The sequence below is a fragment of the Eptatretus burgeri genome, chromosome 7 (assembly GCF_056783735.1).
Source record: "Eptatretus burgeri isolate ZD-2024b chromosome 7, Ebu_testis_v1, whole genome shotgun sequence".
Lineage (NCBI taxonomy): Eukaryota > Metazoa > Chordata > Myxini > Myxiniformes > Myxinidae > Eptatretus > Eptatretus burgeri.
The window spans coordinates 89,425,539-89,444,768 of NC_140967.1; the positions used below are offsets into that span (position 1 = coordinate 89,425,539).

At 46.3% G+C, this 19,230-nt stretch overlaps 2 protein-coding genes across 4 annotated transcripts in view; both read left to right on the plus strand.

Moving 5' to 3' along the window:
* Nucleotides 1–5,827: 5,827 nt before the first annotated feature.
* Nucleotides 5,828–7,228, plus strand: LOC147023749 (uncharacterized). Its single transcript, XM_085890356.1, has one exon. The coding sequence runs from the start codon at nucleotides 6,059–6,061 to the stop codon at nucleotides 7,226–7,228; it is 1,170 nt and encodes a 389-aa protein (XP_085746482.1). The 5' UTR covers nucleotides 5,828–6,058.
* Nucleotides 7,229–13,477: 6,249 nt separating this feature from the next.
* Nucleotides 13,478–19,230, plus strand: part of NAGPA (N-acetylglucosamine-1-phosphodiester alpha-N-acetylglucosaminidase) — a 54,110-nt gene continuing 48,357 nt past the window's right edge. Inside the window, exon 1 of one of the 3 annotated variants that reach the window (XM_085890385.1) lies at nucleotides 13,478–13,826. In XM_085890385.1, the coding sequence (XP_085746511.1) occupies nucleotides 13,735–13,826 (92 nt within the window). In that variant the 5' untranslated portion in view covers nucleotides 13,478–13,734. The remainder of the gene's footprint in view (nucleotides 13,827–19,230) is intronic. The other 2 variants (XM_085890384.1, XM_085890383.1) reach the window with 2 other exon arrangements.

The following is a 19,230-nucleotide window of genomic DNA, read 5'->3' on the forward strand; positions in this document are numbered from 1 at the left end:
TATTGGTGTTCGCCCCACACACAAGCTAGCAGAGTCGTGCGAACGCGAGCGCTGACCATGTGTGTGATGGCCGAATCCCGCGCACTGTATAGAATGTACTCGAAGGCAGACACGTATGTCGCTCGCGAAACATGCATGGATTTATCCATAACGATGTACCTTCGGCCCTCGCTGGCAGCAGCGGATTCACCATGGATGATGAACGTCTTCTCGTCTCTATGGCCAGCGAAGCTGCGATCAAGCCAAGGAATGTACATTGCGGGTGGCATTGGCGCACTTGTTGATCGGCGCTGGTCAGACGCCCGAGTGGGCATGCGGGATCCTCAGCCGCTTGTCAGGGCACGGCCCGGAGGTTTTTCGGGACGATTTGTGTGCCAATTTCGGTGTGGGCGATTCGTGTCATGTCGCGAAGTGGGAGCAAAATATGTTCGCTGTCTGGGATGGCCTTGCCGGAAACGAATTGAGGCGGTTTTCGGCCAAAGTTAGCGGGCCACGTGAGGGGTCGGGGCCAATCGGAGCGCCCGATTCAGGTGATGACGTTTCACTTTGGGGTGGCCCCTACCCCCACGCTGCAAGTCCTACAAAGGTCGGAGCAGTCCCTCCGCCTCTCTCTTTCTCTTTCGCTCGCTCGCTCTGGCCTCGCCCTCCTCTCTCGGCACGACGCACCTCCTGCTGTATGGACTCTGCCTCCTCGTCTCCGCACACACGACGTCAACCCCACCTGCCTACCTGGTCCCGCCTATCACTCCGACAACGCACCCTGGACTCCCTTCTCCACTCAAGCCCCTCCTTCCTGAACACCATCTTCACACGCTCTGCTGAAGCCAGAGACGACGTGCCAGCTGTCGGGTGCCGCACGATGGGGCATCCCCCGAAACGTATTGGTGGCGCGTCGTGCTATCAAGCACAAAGGTACCAAGAACGTAGCCTCAACTCCTTTCCCTTCTCGTTTCAATACTCCCTCTTCATCGGGTTTTCTGTGTCTGCGTGTGTGTATGTGTGTGTGTGTGTCCTGGCGCCTGCCTGCTTAAGTAAAGACTGCAGAAGATTGTTATTATTATTGTTATTATTTTTGCATTAGGTCTGCTCTATGTCCCCTTTTGTAAGTTGCCTGTTTATTTGCTGCACCACACCTCTCTTCACTATCTCTGCACAACACACCCCAATAAATCTTTATCGTACCACACACCTTTCCTCGCCCATTGTTAATTTATTATTATTAGGAATGTTCCCTGCTCGTTTTTGTCTTTTCTTCCATTGATCCAGCATGGTCCGAATTCTACTTCATCTGGGACTTTATTTCCAACGATCCGTTCCTTTTAGCCGGTACGTCCTTGGCAGTGTCGCTCGGCTGCATCCAATCCGGTAGAGTGATCCGGTTCGGACAAGGCGTACCGAGGGCATGTTCCCCGGTAATTAAATCACGTGATTAATTAGGTAACCCCATTAACCCAAAGACGGGAGGACCCTAGGTCACGCGGTTGAGTTATTGGCATCCACGGTCGGTTAAGCGACCCGCCTCGTCATGGAATTATCCATGTGCGACGGCCTACAATTCCAGGGAGTCTAGTGGGAACTGAGATAGCCTCCCCCACCTAATGGTCTTCTCACCCAACCACCGGCCTGCAACAATATATACATATATATATATATATATATGTATATATATATATATATATATATATATATATATATATATATATGTATATATATATATATATATATATATATATATATATATATATATATATATGTCACAATATCTCAAAAAGTTGTGGACGGATTTGAACAAAACTTAGTGGACAGGTTGGATGTGTGACAAGGAAGAATTGATTCCATTTTGGTGAAGATCCGAATCCGGTTCTGGATACGAGAATTATTTAATTTATAAAGTGATTCTTCACCATTGAGAGATAGGGCCAAAAACGATATATTACTGTATAGCATGATATTTCAAACATGTATTGGGCCCAATATGTTCTCATAGATCAGGCAATACGGGGTGGAGGTATGTGCTCTACTGAGTGCCTTTCTATTCCCCATTCTTTATATATTTTGTTTCGCACACATGACCTCTGTCATGCAAACATGCAGACCACAGAAACAGGGGCAACTCATTTGCATCTGTGCACCCTTTCACATTCAAATTGCATGCCATTACCCAGCAGACACTCACCTCATACCTTCACCTTACTCAAACCACAACACTACAACATTCCCCCAACCACCACAACGTCTTCATAATAATTCCCCCACACCATCAGACCCCAACTCAAGCTCACATACACTTGCCATTTACGCCACAATGAACGACCACCACAAATCACTACGCTGAAAGCCCACCACTATGCTGACCGCTACACCACCGCTGCTATCATTCGACCACCATCACTATTGATGCTCACCACCGCCCTCTGGACTGACAGGGATGGGGGAACGCAGCATGCCATGGTGGATACTCGACTAAGGATGTTCTGACATGTGGCTCGGGGCGTGGGTGTGCGATTGGCTTGGTTCAGCGTCGTGTAGGTGACCCCAGCACGACATGCAATAAAGCAGAGTTGTTTCTGGCTCCTGTGTCTGCCTGCTTCTCAGACACAACATTGCTTGATTGTGGCCTTTGTTGTATGTCCGGGGCATGTCCACTGCCAGGAAGCGCAACCAGGTGCACGGCCGCCATGTTGCGCTCGGTCGCATGGTGGGGTCAAAGCCGTGGTAATGGTCCACATGCCAATGAGGACGTTGGAAACTTCTATCAGCTCTGCTGATCCGATTTTGGGCTCCACCCTCTGCCAAGGGATTACAAAAACACCAGGCTTTTCGCACAGAGGGTGGTTTTGGTTCTTCTTGGGTGCTGTTCAGTTCTGGTGATCACAGGTCAGAGGACAACGAAGCTTGATGAAGCTTGATGGAGCGGAACAGAGTCCACGACCGATTGGAAGAGCCAGGTGCCAGACAGAGCATAGCATTAGACAGGATCATCGTACACTTACAAACCTCTTACACTTCCTTGTTAAGCTTATCTTCTCACACATTATTTTCATCGTTTTTTCCGTCTTGTTGACTGTAGACACAATAAAAGAGCATAACGATTGTCAGGGGCCACTGATCCGCATATTTTGCATCTTCCTCCGACCACACACAGTAGACATCCTCAGTTTTCCTTCCCTTCTTCTCCCTCCTCGCGGACTGGGTTGCATTGGTCCGTCGACCGCGCAAGGTAAAAAGATGTCGCAAACACCTCAAACTTTCTCTCTATTTCTTATTATCTAATTTCCTCGGGTATGATTCTGATGGCGCCTGTCATGTTCGCGTAATTAAGACTCGAGAAATCTTGCATCGGTTTCGCTCTCCACTGTGTCCTCTCATAAATATGTGTATTTTCTTTTGCTGCACCTCATCAATCCTTGCTTTCTCTGCCGTCCCGTACACATACTTTTCCTCGCCCTTGCTCATAAATAAATTGCTTTTATTATAAATGTACCGAGCTTGCCATGTCCTTTCCTCCATTGGTCCAGCGTAGTTCGCATGTAGTGTATCTGAGAAGTTTTACTCCACCGATTGGCTCCAGTTAGCCAGTGCATACTCTGCAATTCTGCTCGGCTGCACCTGATACAGTACATTAACTCGAGTATGCATCGAGGGCACGAGACCCTCCTTGGTGCGGCCGTCCACAGGTAAGGTACCTCCGCGAAGTAGTGAAACCCTGCCAGGGTTGGCGCTACCAATCGGCGCTCGTGGTTGCTTATCAACCCACCTGTACACGGAGTTATCCATGCTCGGTAGCCTCAGGGACGCGTGTTGCGGAGGAACCCGAGTGATCCCCCTCATGGTGAACATCGAACCCCAGATCCACAACAAATACGTCCGTGCAGCTGTGCATATTCTACTGTTCTCACCCCCATTCCTCCACCCCCTCCCAGGTTCATCCATTCATTTTGTGCGCAGCCTGCTGGTTGCGTCATTGCTAAGAGCCGCCTGTGCCACTGATGCAGTGCCCCCGTAGGTTAGGGTAGGAATTAGTAATTAGCACATTCTCGTGAAGCGAAAATCGGGGCTAAGCAATCAGTCGCGTACGTACGTACGTGTCTGCATTCTGTTAAGGGCGTACATCGAAAACCATTCGAAAATAGTATCATTGTAATTGCTTCAGCCTTTGTTGTGCTCGGTTGGTTAAAAAATAAATAAATATATATGTGAAGAAGAATAAGAAGACGTACAATTTGGTGTTTAACGATCTCCCGATTTACACTTCACCGATCTATTTCGACGTGTTTATCATTCTTGGTAGTTTTGAAAACATTCGAAGGAGAATAAAAGCTACTTTGTAAAAGCTTATGGATGTACTCTGTGACAGACTTTTCAACATGTAATTTGTACACATTTACCTCAGAAGTGCAGATCAATGCGATTACAAATTTGCTGCCACAACAGTTTGTTCGCGCCGAGTCCTTCTTCTCAAGAATCCGCGGGATACGTATTCTATGAATACCATCGAGTTTGTTTGAGGGACCGGCGATAGCTCGCCTCCTCTTCGCGAGGGACACCGTGGGATGTTCAATGTCCCCGAATGAATGCTGACAGGCGGTATGCCACGTTGAACGTCCGTCTGAGAGACTACACATAATAGGCTAGTGGCCAAATGAGGTTTTGGGTGGCAAACCCCTACCCAAGGTAGAACAAGTCACAACCTATTTTTTCTTGAAGAGGGATGTTTGGGGAGTTAGAAAATCTTGGTTGTGAACCTGAGATCATTGCACAACATTTTGAAAATCACGTTTACATATGTACCACTGCAGACTGCAAAAATGGATTTAATCGCCACAGATTTTGGCTCATATATTTGTTAATACTTGTGCTACAAACACAAATTTGGTACCAAAATGTGAGGAATGATGATGATATATATATATATATATATATATATATATATATATATATATATATATATATATATATATATATATATATCTGTAAAAAACCATTTGTGATGTAACAAAGGCTTTTGTGTGACCTACAGGAAAAGATAGTGGAATTTTACTCAACAAATCAGCTTCGGGTTTACCAATAAATATCAACTAAACAATTAATTTCTTCATAAGTATTCGAGTTGTATTACTACATGTTGTTGTTGTTTGTCTTTCGGCTGATCCTGTTAGGGGTCGCCACAGCAGATCATCCGTTATGATCCGCATACTGATTTGGCACAGGTTTTACACTGGATGCCCTTCCTGACGCAATCCTGGTCACCTCTTACGACACAGGGATAAGGATTGGGTTTCGCCATGATTCCGGGCTGCTCTCCACCCTCTCATAGCGTGGCCCAGTGCAGAGCTCCCATCCTCAAGCGATCCTCGAACCCAAGCCTCCGAGTAGCCGGATTACAGGCGCACACCACTACGCCCGGTTAGTTGTATTACTACATATTACATCAAAATAACCCTCTATCATTCTCCTTTTTAGAAATATAACTCATAAAGATAAATCAGTTGAATTAATAGAGTTATTACCGAAACCATATGTCACCCCCCCCCTAAAAGTAACCGACTGATTAATTTATAATACATGTATATGCATTAACCAAACAAGAATGATTTTAAATCCAGTTGCAGAAAATCAATTTTGAGCTTGATTGCCTTTTTCTAAAACTACTGATATATACTTATCTTTAATTATTTCATTTCAGATGATTGTGCTGACAATTGATCTGCAATTATGGATCTGGAACCACCTGTTGTGAAGCGTCGTAAAATTGACACTGACCACTGCATCATATGCTTTAAACCCCTCAACCCTAAAAAGTAAGAAGTTGTAAAGAACCCAACATTTAATGGTTTGAGTGCAATCTTCAAAGCAAGTCAAATCAGAAAATATGACGTTTACGAAAATATCTGGCCTTTGCAACAAGACATATTGAGTCTTGATTTGAAAGTATCATTCCACAAATCGTGTCGGGCCAAGTATACCAGCAAGTCAAATATCTCCACATCCAACCCCAGTGAGAGTGACCAGCAACCATGCACGTCTGCGGCAACAGAACACACAAGAATCAGCAGAAATGAAACAGCTGGGTTTGACATCAGGACTAACTGCTTCATTTGTGGAAAATCCAACACTTCCAGAAACAAGCTTACACCGGTATCTACAGGAACTGGACAGTCCACCAGAGAAAAAGTTCTGGCAGCAGCTGACAAAAGACAAGACAATAAAATACACATGCGCATGCTTGCCTTTCCAGATATGTTCGCCTATGATGCCAAGTACCACAGGTTATGCTATTCACACTATATTTCAGAAAGGGACATCACTGCTGCAATTCGTAAATCAGGAGGAAACAATGGGCACATTACATGATGAAGCTTTTGATGAACTGAAATGTTATCTGGAACAAACTGTGTTCTCCAAAACTAAGACAGTGACAACCCTCGTTCATCTGAAAGATGAATACTTTGGATATTTGGTTTTACTGGGTACCATGAATGCAGAACAGTATAAAACTTGGAAGTTGAAGGAGCGATTAACTAAATATTATGGTGACCAAATAGTCTGTGTAACATTTGATGGCCACACTGACATCATATGCTCTTCTTCTGTGACCTTATGTGATGCCCTGAGAAAAGCCACGATTCTGCAGAGCATGACTGATGAACCAGAATATGAAGACATCCCGTCTGATGTACCATCAGCCACAGATAGTGAAATGCATACTTTGCATGCTGCAGCTGGTATCCTGAGGAAGCACATGGCTGATATCGAGCATGTTGGAAATATGTATGCACCTGTCGAGGAAACAGATATTCAGCACTGTGCAGAATTTGTTCCAAATACACTCTACGACTTTATTCAGTGGTGCACCAGTGAGAAATCAAACACGAATGTAACCAGCTGTAGTGATGAAGGTGTTATGAAGAACAACCTGAGGACGATCGCCATCTCTCACAATATAATATCACAGAGCCGTCGAGTGTACTCCACAATAACGCTTGGTTTAGCCTTGCAGGTGCATCATGAATTGGGAAGCAAGCATCTCATTGTCATGCTTCATGAATTAGGACACCGTGTGTCCTATGATGAGGTGAGACGTTTCCTCACGTCTGTGGCTGTTGATCAAACTGCCTCGGAGGATATTTACATCCCCAAAGTTCTTCAAAACCTACTCTGCACCGACGATGACTGTAGGCAGAGCAGAACATTATCATTGTATCTCTGCAGGACTGACCTGCACTGAATTCTGCTCGTGTAGTGCAGACGATTGTCCAAATGTTGATGATTCTGCTGTCTTTGACGACAGCACTGATGAAGAGTGTGACTGAACTTTTAAATGTATGACATGTATTACTTCATGTAATAGATGTACATAAGTTACAGTGCATGTTATGAATTCATTATCATCATATGTGAAATAGCAAATATCAACATGGTTTCTATAAAAGTCACTTTCACAATTGTGTCAGAATCTAAAGTCAATTCTTCATGTTGCATATCTGCTTTGGGATTTCTATCGGTCAGCATTAGTGGGGCGACATATGATTTCAGTTATAACTATATCATTTCAGTGACAATTATATCATTAGATATATTTTTCAAAGGGTAAATAAACTTGGATTATGTTGATGTAACAAATATGACTGCAAGTCCAATATTTTTGAAGTAATTAATGTTTTTGTTGATATTTATTGGTAAACCCGAAGCTGATTTGTTGAGTAAAATTCCACTATTTTTGCCTGTAGGTCACACAAAAGCCTTTGATACATCACAAATGGTTTTTACAGATATATATATATATATATATATATATATATATATATATATATATATATATATATATATATATATATATACATATACATATATATCATCATTCCTCACATTTTGGTACCAAATTTGTGTTTGTAGCACCAGTATTAACAAATACTGTATATGAGCCAATATGAGCCAACATCTGTGGCGATTAAACCCGTTTTTGCAGTCTGCAGTGGTACATATGTAAACGTGATTTTCAAAATGTTGTGCAATGATCTCAGGTTCACAACCATGATTTTCTAACTCCCCAAACATCCCTCTTCAAGAAAAAATAGGTTGTGACTTGTTCTATAGTGGGTAGGGGTTTCTCACAATTTTAGGCCCCTTTTTAAATTTGGCCACTAGCCTATAACACATTGATGAATCAGACTGCCTGTGAAACAGCGGGATGACCGTTCATAGCTCGGTCGGGATTCGAACCCAGGCGAGAGAGTTTCGAGGCGAGTGTCGGCCTACTCTCTCCGGTGAATTTAAGTTAACTGTGAGTTTGAATGAACTAGTGCGTGCCCGTAGGTGCGGGCCAGTAGGTGCAGCTTCGTTCCTTCACTCTCGTAAACGACGACTGGATTGGGACATTTTTTCAATTAGATCGGACCAACCGTATCATAAATGGCCATAACTTGGGAAACACCTGGGAAACATACTCAGGTCCCCAGCGTCAATTGTGACGTCATATCAAATGAAGAAGAAGAAGAAGAATTGTGATGTCCCTCTCTCGCCCCACTCCTCTCTCCCCTCTAGTCTCACTCTCCTCTCTCCCCCTCCTCTCTCGTCCCCACTCTCACCCCCCTCTCTCGCCCCCTCCTCTCTTGAAATGTGACACCCCCTCTCTCTCACCCCCTCTTTCCCTCCTCCTCTCTCGCCCCTCTCTGTGTAAATGTATTCACAAATGTCTACCAAGCACAGCAATTAATTCAAACCTTGGGGAAAAAAACAGCTTTCAAACCCTTGGGAAACAGCTTGTTACGGCTGTGGAAATTCGCAAACCACCATTCAGGGCCCATAGGTGAGATATCTCGAAGTACATGTGTAGTTAGCCCCAAACCCGTTGTTTAGAGGGAATTTATGTGATTCATTTGGGCTGCGACGCTTTGATATAGCCGTTTTTCTGCTCTATCTTTATTTTGAACCAACCACGTCTCAACCGCCATCACACAACAACCACCACGCCAGCCATCGTCACCAACTGCAACCACGCTCCAACCCTCAGACAACAACAACAACGCCAACCGCCATGACCTTTACCTTCACAACTCAATCCCACATCATCGCATCACCGCCATTCCCAAACGGCACCATAACCATCAAACCACCACCGAAAACCCTCCACCACCTTCGCCTCTCTCCTTCTACGACCATTCCTGCACCACCTGTGAACATTGAGCGTCGGGCTGTCTTGGGCCCGTTCAGCGATACGCACCGAGCCGCGAGCGCAAATAGCGGCCTTTCCGAGGAAAATTCGGATCACAAACGCTACATGCCCACTTCCCCTCCGTCCAATTAGCAAGCACGGAGCGGCTTGGCCCCGCCTCCAGGCGCGTCTGTGTGAAATCGATATATGCAAATTCTCGGATCAGGGGAGATTCACGCCCCCTTTCCTCCGACCAATTGGCGAGCGTGGCTCCGCCTCCGAAATCATCCTGATCTGGATATTTGCATATTGTTTTCCCCTGCCGGCCTAAAAAACGGCGTGCGCAAGGCGAATCAAGGTGGCAGAGAGTCGAGTCGGGCAGAAAAAGAGTGAGTGGAGTCATCGATGCAGCAGAAAAGAGTGAGTGGAGTCATCGGTGCAGCAGAGAGAGAGAGAGTGAGTCGAGTCATCGGTGAGGCAGGAAGAGTTGGGTTCTGGAGTCGGCTGAGAAGAGTTGCGGGAAGAGGCAAAGGAGCTTGGGTCCGAGGCAAGAAGGACGGCGGTCGGCGACGAGGTCGCGGTGTGAGATCGCTCGTCGCCGGACCCAAGCCAGCCAGCCATTCTCCTCCCCCAGGGCATCAACAATTCCCCCTTTCCCCCGCGCTGAGATAGTGCAACAAGGGGGCCCCGTTCCCACCCCACTCCAAACGTCGTGCCAACGAAACCCGCCAAGGAGCACGGAGTCGGGGCACAGCCATGCGGCCACATCTGTGGCTCGTCCGCCAACGCGTCACGAGGACACGGGTAGGACCCCCCCCCCGGTCTCGCGGGCCTGGCCGCTCCTTCAGGTCACGCCCGCATATTGGCCTATGGCCCGTCTGCCCCCTTGTCTATGAGGGTGGCTTCTTTCCTTTGCTTTTGAGTAAATGTGTGTTGGCGCAGTCTGTAAAGTAGAACTGTATAAGTGTTGCCGTGTGTGCGTTTAGTCGGTACGTCGTTGCTTTTGTTTTGATTGCTATATGTGCATTTTGACTGTTTGGCTGTATATGTGTGCTTTCCGTGTGTCGCGTAATAAATGTGTGCTTTATGTGAACTGTTTTCCCGTTTCGCTTCGTCTTTTCTTTATTGACCCTCCATCCTGCTTCACGTAAAGGGTTCGTAGTGGGCTTAATACGCCCGGTAATTAATCGGAACCGTCGAGGCCGACGATAACACTGCTCGGTTATCACTGTAGCACGGAACGGACCGCTTAAGCGGTTCATGTCCGGAGTCGACCTGCGGCGAGGTACGATCGCCCGGTTTACCATCCGCGTGGGTACTTAGGTAGGTCGAGTTTGGCGAACAACCATATCCTACGCGGGTGGCCGATTGGCACGATTGTGGTGAGGTCGAAAGGCCCACCCGTGACTGGCTCCAGGCGATAGTTCCCGGAGGATCACGACTGAATTGTCCGTCCGGTGGGCGACGCGGTCGCGATTCGAGTGACGCGGCCGTTCGCACGCCGGCGGGCACGAATTCGCAACAAGCTGTTTCCCTTGGGAAAATTCAAGCCTTGGGATTAATTAATAATTTGAACAATTAATTCAAACCTTCGGAAAAAAACAGCTTTCAAACCTTGGGAAACACTTGGGAAACAGCTGAAACGGATGAAGAACGATATTAAATCTTGAAAAGGCACATACTCAGGTCATCAGCGTCGATTGTGACGTCATACCAAACGAAGAACAAGAATTATGACGTCAATCGTGCAAAAAAATAATTAATTGTGACGTCATTCATGACATCATAGCACCGTGTCCTGTCATTGGTTGACAGACGATATTGGTCATTATTGGTTGACAGACAATATATAGGTCGTTATTGGTTGACAGACATTGGTCATTGTATCACGTTATTCTTTTTATTACTGCCAATTATTGTGTTATTATTATTATTAATATGCTGTTATCATTATTCTGAGATATCTTTGGGGAAAAAATGGCATGATAAGGTGGAACGACACTTCAGCTGCGATATATACACTTTTCCAACACTGAAAAAAGCAATAAAATGGCTGTAACTTGGGAACCGCTTGTCCGATGAATATCAAACCTTGAAAAGGCACATCCGCGGGTCCCCGGCAATATTCCTGGCAAGTTTCAATCAGATCGGACCGGCGGTTGTCGAGAAACGGCGGTCGCATACAGACACACACACAGACACACACACAGACACATACACACACAGACACACATACACAGACACACACACACATAGACACACACACACACACAGAAACACATACACACACAGACACAGACACACAGACACATATACACACACACACACACACACACACACACACACACACACACACACACACACACACACACACATTGCTGGAATTACAGAGAGATGTGGTGTTCAATGTTCATGCAGCGCAGGCTTGATGGGTCAAATGACCTCCTCGTGTGTTAAAATGTTTTTGTGTTTACTAATTGTGAAGTGGAGGAGGGGGGGGGTGAACGAACCTCATATCTATCTATAATTCCAGCAGTGTGTGTGTGTGTGTGTGTGTGTGTGTGTGTGTGTGTCTCTGTGTGTGTGTGTCTGTGTATGTGTGTCTGTGTGTGTGTGTGTATGTGTCTGTGTCTGTGTGTGTGTGTATGTGTGTCTGTATGTGTGTCTGTGTGTGTCTCTGTGTGTGTGTATGTGTGTATTATGTGTGTATGTGTGTGCCTGTGTGTATGTCTGTGTGTATGTGTGTCTGCGTGTGTGTGTATGTGTGTCTGCGTGTGTGTCTGTGTGTGTGTGTGTGTCTGTGTATCTGAATGTGTGTGTCTGTGTGTGTGTGTCTGTGTTCGTGTGTGTGTCTGTATGTGTGTATGTGTGTGTCTCAGTTTGATGAGATACCTGGGAGGGCTCCATTCCACCTTCTGAAACCCACATATGGAGAAAACATTCACATACACACACTGCTGGAATTAGAGATAGATATGGGGTTCCTTCACCCCCCCTCCTCCACTTCACAATTAGTAAACACAAAAACCTTTTAACACACGAGGAGGTCATTTGGCCCATCAAGCCTGCGCTGCATGAACATTGAACACCACATCTCTCTATAATTCCAGCAATGTGTGTGTGTGTGTGTGTGTGTGTGTGTGTGTGTGTGTGTGTGTGTGTGTGTGTGTGTGTGTGTGTGTGTGTGTGTGACCGCTGTTTCTCGACAACCACTGGTCCGATGTCATTGAAACTTGCCAGGTATATTGCCGGGGACCTGAGTATGTGTGTGTGTGTGTGTGTGTGTGTGTGTGTGTGTGTGTGTGTGTGTGTGTGCGTGCGTGCGTGCGTGTGTGTGTGTGTGTGTCTGTGTATGTGTCTGTGTGTGACCGCTGTTTCTCGACCACTACTGGTCCGATCTCATTGAAACTTGCCAGGTATATTGCTTTGCTGGGGACCTGAGTATGTGCCTTTTCAAGGTTTGATATTAATCGTACAAGCGGTTCCCAAGTTATGGCCATTTATTTACCAAACCAATGACAGGACACGGTGCTGCGTAGGCGTGGCCGATGGGGAAAGGGCGCCTCAGTTACCAATGACAGGACACGTTGGTTGGCGTTTTGCACCCACAGTATCTTTATTCTTCTTTCTATAATTCCAGCAATCTCTGTTTGTTTGCCTTTCAAAAGGTTTGATATTAATCGGACAAGTGGTTCCCAAGTTATAGCCAAGTTAGAGCACGTTCCCCATTTCGGGTTACAACGTACGGACTTCCGGATGGTGATGACTTACTGTATTGTAATAATTTCTCGATTTCTTATGCGCATTTATAGATAAACACAATGCCTAAATCCAGTCGTTTACGAGAGCGAAGAACCGGCCTGTGTGGTTTATTTATTTATTTATTATTATTATTTTTTTTACGGGCACGTACGAGTTATATATAAATGATCGGAAGATTCAGTTGGGGTGTTTCATTACCAAGCAGCTCGTACAGCGCTCACCAAGCGGCTTAAGCACTCAAGCAAGCACTCCATTGAAACGGTTGATAAGGCACGGCTGGCTCGGCAAGCGCTTGCAAGCTGATTGGTGATGGAACACACCCGAGGAATCGTATCCCATTTCCGAAAACGATGATGATTGGCCATTTCGGTAATTAAAGACAATTGTAATCATTTCGGGTAGCTTCATATATATATATATATATTTTTTTTTTCCCCTTCCTTTTAATTTACGTCACCACTCACGTTTAAATACCTTTATTCTCTAATTTGTTTTTTTTTTGTATTTTTTAAAACGATGATATTAGAGATGTAACTGACGGTATCATTATCGGGCGGTGTATAACGTCTTGATGTTGGTGTTTCCTCGTTCAAGCGAGTTTTGCCGAATAAGTTATTGTTGTTGCGTGAAAGTTAACGCACGTGGTGTAATGACGTCGAACTAGAGTCTCGGAGCAACGTTAAAAAGCAGATAAGAAGATGACGAGGAGGTTGAGTTGGAGCGAGATAAAACAGAACATGTTCCATATGTATAAATAATGATCAAGAGGTTCAATAAGGGGAAGAGGTTGTGCAAGTTCTTCTTTCACTTTGCGAACCATGTCCGTGGTGCGGCTCAACTTCCCCGGTCCTCTTCGCTTGTTTCTCTGTCTTTCAATCTGCCTTCCTGACGGGTGCCGTGCCGTATCCGGGTAAGTTTGCTTCGTCCCTTGGCTGTCGAGTGCTCCTGTTCCTTGTACAGGTGATGTCACACCTTTTCATTGGTGTGCTGCACTGACATGACTTCGTTGCCGGTGACGTGGTGAAAGGCCGAATCGCTTTTCTTCGAATTGATGAACGTCGGTTCACTGTTCACAAGTGTCCCGACTGGTGGCCCATTTGTTAATTGAACTAGTGCGTGCCCGTACGTTCGTGGCCGTACGTGGCAGGACGTGAAAAAAAAAATAATTGTGACGTCATAGCACTGTGTTCTGTCATTGGTTTGGTAAATAAATGGCCATAACTTGGGAAGCACTTGTCCGATTAATATCAAACCTTATAAAGGCACATCCTCAGGTCCCCAGCAATATATCTGGCACGTTTCAATTAGATCGGACTAGTGGTTGTCGAGAAACAGCAGACACACACACACACACACACACACACACACACACACACACACACACACACACACACACACACACACACACACACACACACACACACACACACCTGGAATTATAGATAGATTACATGGGGTTGTGACTTTATGGCTGCTCCATCACATGATCTTGAGCGATTACCTGAACTACAAGGTAGCATGCAAGCTCTACCCTGTGTAGTCGGGTCCTGTTTAATACCTGTGGGTTAAAACCACGATTTGGATGTAAATCCTTGCGTGGCGAGCATTGTATAATGGAGACATCCGAGCTTTCTTCAATCCCCACTCCATATACTGATGGTTCCTCTGCAATGTCATTCTGCTTCGACTGTGCTTGATATTGTTACGTTTGAGGGTGGGTATGCATTCAAAGGGTAATTAGGATGTTTAATTAGGTATGTCATGCTGTTCGAGTTTACCAGGATCTCGATGTAATAAGTTGCAATTCAGTGGTCATAAGTTGTCTAATAAATGTCCATTTCTTTAATGGGGAAATGATAATTGTCACGTAATTAGATAGGGACACAGGATAGGGTAAGTGTGTCTGCGTAAACCCCTTTTAGTATTCCCTGGAGGCTTGCCGTGACGTCGCAGGACAGTGCTGCGGATGGCTCCGCCCCGTGATCACGATTGGCGGAAGGCGACGGCGGAGGGCCAATAAACGGCTCGATTGGAAGTGACGAGGACTCGAGGATAAAAAGGCTCTGTTTGGGGAAAAGGCGAAGAGGAAGAAGATCGGGACAGAAAAACCGTTCTGGTGGAGGCTGTTGTGCTGGGAGCGTACTGTTTGTTGGGCTGATTCGATCCTGGTTTTGATCGTGTCTCGTGGCCTTGCTGTGCCTCGTGCCTCACCTTGGTTGGCTCTGGGGTTCTGCTGGCTCGGAGTACGGGGTCGAACGGCGGGCGGATCTGCCTCCCTCTCCTGCTCGCAACTTGACGCCAGAACTGGCTCCCTGGCGGCTGTGAGCGTACTTGCGCCGACACCAGGAGGTCGACAGCACCACGGTGTCTCCTGCACCAGACGAGCGCAACGCCAGCTCGTCCAACGCCAATCCAGGGACTGTTGCGTCACCACCACCAGCTACGTGTGTGTGTGTGTGTGTGTGTGTGTGTGTGTGTGTGTGTGTGTGTGTGTGTGTGTGTGTGTGTGTGTGTGTGTGTGTGTGTGTGTGTGTGTGTGTGTGTGTGTGTGTGTGTGTGTGTGTGTGTGTGTGTGTGTACCTGGCGCCTTAGAGGGTTTGAGATTGGTATATCCATTGGAATTGTTTGTGTTTTCCCCACGCCCGAACCCACACCACCATCCCGTCGAATCGCCCCGGATCCCTCTTCTTGCCGAGTCTTGTTATTTCTGGTTAGAGAAATAAACGTTATCAACTCGGTGAAAAGCGACTCGTGCCACCTTCCTCGTCCCGTTTGCGGTAGAGCGATTAGAACCACCATCTTTGGGTTATAAATAAATAAACTGCCTCCATCGTTTCGGCTCATTCTACGTTGGCGGGACTGTTCAAGTCCCGTGGACGTCACAATATGGATGGGTACACTGGTGAGTAGTCGTAAATGTATGTCGTGCCTGCCATGACGTCGGAGGCAAAGCATCAATCACAACTCGAGACGGCCAACAGAACCAATTTGGTGTGTGCCTTGATACCCTGCATGGTAGGGCTATGGGGAGGGGTCAACACCGGCTCGACGTCTCCCCTGCCAAGGTTTAAGGGCCCTGGCCTGTTGTCCTCTACACTCCAACGCGTTTCAGGCTTTGACCACCATGGCGGAATGAAGCTCCAGACCACCGGAGTGGACATCCCCAGCACTCGGATCCAGTCCATCGGATCTGTGAAACTGGTGTGGCAGGCAAGACCATCTGCCCAGAAGAGTGCTGGGCCGGCGGTGTTTAGCACTCGACGACCCAGCGGTTAACCACGTATGGCTCGGCCAACTCGGGGTCACGAGTCTGAGGCTGCCGGTGAAATACCCATCACAGACCCCAACAGACTCCCCTGAGTCTGTTGAAATTTTGGGGGAGGGGAGTAGGACCTCTGCCAACGGGGAACTCCCTTCTGAGACACTGTGGTAGTACCGCATGTCTTGTAGGAGGGACCAAGCTGTTGGTAGACCGGTCCATGGGAAGCGGGCCGCCACTTGATACGCCACCTGATTCATGGTCAGCTTCAGTCATTCTAAAGTCGCCACAAGCACCAGGGTATGTCGAATTCTTCCAGGTAACTCGCTCGATGGAGAGCATACAGAAAACTCCAAACACAGTCGGACTCTTTGCGGACAAGCAAGCAAAAGGGAGAATGAAAGCAATCATGTCAATATAACATTGTGTAACATCAAACGTGCACAAATGGAAGATGTGTGTGTGTGTATATATATATATATATATATATACAGTGCTCCCTCACCTATCGCAGTTAATGCGTTCCAGACCCATCCGCGAAGTAGAAACCACATATTAATTTAATTTTTTTAACGTATTTTAAACCCTAACAGCATCCACACACTCTTGTTAACCTTCCCCACACACATTTAATCGGTTATTTTTTTTTTTTTAAATTAAAAAAAATTTCATCGGAAATGTGACTTCATGGGGCTGCAAAGCCTAAGACCAAAAATAATTTTGAAAATACTATATTGTACTATAAAATATAACAAAACGTATTATGGGAACTGACCTATGAAGATATGACTATGATGATGACAGCTGTGCAGTACTGATGACGATGAATATGAGACGATGCACCCCAGAGAAACACTACACGCAGCGAGATGTGAAGCCGAAATGGACGAGGTGAGATGCAGGATGCTTCTACACGGGACAACAGCACCACAGATGCTGCTGTCGCTGAGCCATTCAGCGTCCGGGATACAAAACACCATGCTCTGATTGGCCGCCTCCCAACCATCAGCCAATAGCGTGCCGAGTACGATCTCACCTGGGCAGTAGCAGCCGCAGTTGTACTCCGTTTTCCATACGCTCGCGTCTCTGTTTTTAGTACAAGCCCGCGACGCCACTACGTAGTTTTATTTAAATTTCGATTTAATATTCTTTTAATAATGTACATATATATATATATTTTTTAACTTTAATTTGTTTTTTACTATTATATAATGTTATTTGAAAACCTGCTAGCCTGGTGTTGGCGTAGTGGTTAAGGTAGCGGCTTGGGATCCAAAAGGTCCTGAGTTCAAGCCCTGTTGGTCACTTGAATTAATACACACCAGGAGGTTGACTCAGCCTGTCATCCTTCCGAGGTTGTTGAAGTGAGTACCAGTGTATACCTCGGTTTAAATAGGTGTACCATATCCCTGTGTCGTAAGAGGCGACCAGGGTTGCGTCAGGAAGGGCATCCGGCGTAAAACCTGTGGCGACCCCTAACGGGAGCAGCCGAAAGAAGAAGAAGAAGAAGATTTGAAAACCCGCGATGTAGTGAAGCCACGAAAAGTGAACCGCGATATAGTGAGGGAGCACTATATATATATATATATATATATATATATATATATATATATATATATATATATATATATATATATATATATATATATATATATATATATATATATTAATATATATATATATATTAATATATATATATATATATATATATATATATATATATATATATATATATATATATATATACATATATATATATTGTTGTGGTTGTGGAAATTCGCAAACCACCATTCATGTCCCGGAGGTGAGATATCTCTGAGTGCATGTGTAGTTAGCCCAAACCCGTTGTATAGAGGGAATTTATGTGATCCATCCTGGCTGTGACGCTTTGAGTTAGCCATTTTTTCTGTTCTATCTTTTATTTCAAACAAACAGCATCTCAACAACCATGCCATCCCCACCACAGCACCAATCACACTACAACCACGCCATCTCCACCATCAATGCTACCACATCTTCGCCACTCGCCATTCAGCAGGCCCTGTGCGGTTACGATCTCCGGGCACAAACAGAAACCAACGGCTATGCTTGGGGGTTTTCCCGCCTGTTTTTCCCATCGAGGTTCTCCGCGCTCGGTGTGGAGGAGGAGCGATGCAGGGGTCAAAGGTGAGAAAGGGTGGGGGCCTCTTTTTGGGGGAATAATTCCCTGGCTCCACGCCAAGACTGACTTCCCCCGGCCCCCGCACGGCACGGGTGGAGGGAAAGCGAGAGGTCACTCCCCCCTTCGAGAGGCTTCTCCAAGAAGCTCGAAGGGAGGCGGGGCCGAAAACGGGGCGGAGCGAAGGGCGGAGCCACGCGCTACAAAAGGCGAACAGGACGGACCTTGACGGTTGTTGGGTTGGTTGGTCGAGAGTTGGAGTGAGTGGTTGGTTGAGGGTTGGTCTTCATGGTCGTCTTCTGGCTCGAGTTGCGAGCTTGTGGTTCCTGCCTTGCTTCGTTGACCCGTGTGCGAGCGCGGAAAACAGCGCCGAACAAACCCCGTCCGTTTCCCCAAAACCCCGTCCGTACCGTCGAGTGGCCAACACGTGCAGGCGCGAGGCACGCAGGAGAGGACTCTCCTACCACGCTCGGGCACGGAGTCGCGGCCAGGCGGGACCCCGTCGACGGACGTCGGAGAGGGACTCGACACGCTCAGGGAAGTCGCGACTTCCATTTCTTTTGGGTTCTGTGTAAACGTGTGTGTGTGGCGCCACTCTGGTGAAGTAAAACTGTTAAGTGTTGCCATGTGTCGGTCTTATTCGGTAGTATCACTGCGTCATTGTTTCTTTTGTTACATTTGCTTTTTGTGCATAATTGTTTTAATTGCTGTATGTGTGCTCTCCGTGTGTCGTGTAAATAAAGTGGTTGCATGTTGAATTGTTCCCCGTTTCGCTGCGTCCTTTCCTTCATTTGAATCTCCATCTTGCTTCACGTAAAGGGTTGGTAGTGGGCTTAATACGCCTGATAATTAATCGGAGCCGACGATAACACCGCTCGGTTATCCCGATAGTACGGA

Bases quoted from the DNA above. Each gene is read 5' to 3' on its own strand.
- LOC147023749 (XM_085890356.1), top strand. From the start codon at position 6,059: ATGAAACAGCTGGGTTTGACATCAGGACTAACTGCTTCATTTGTGGAA.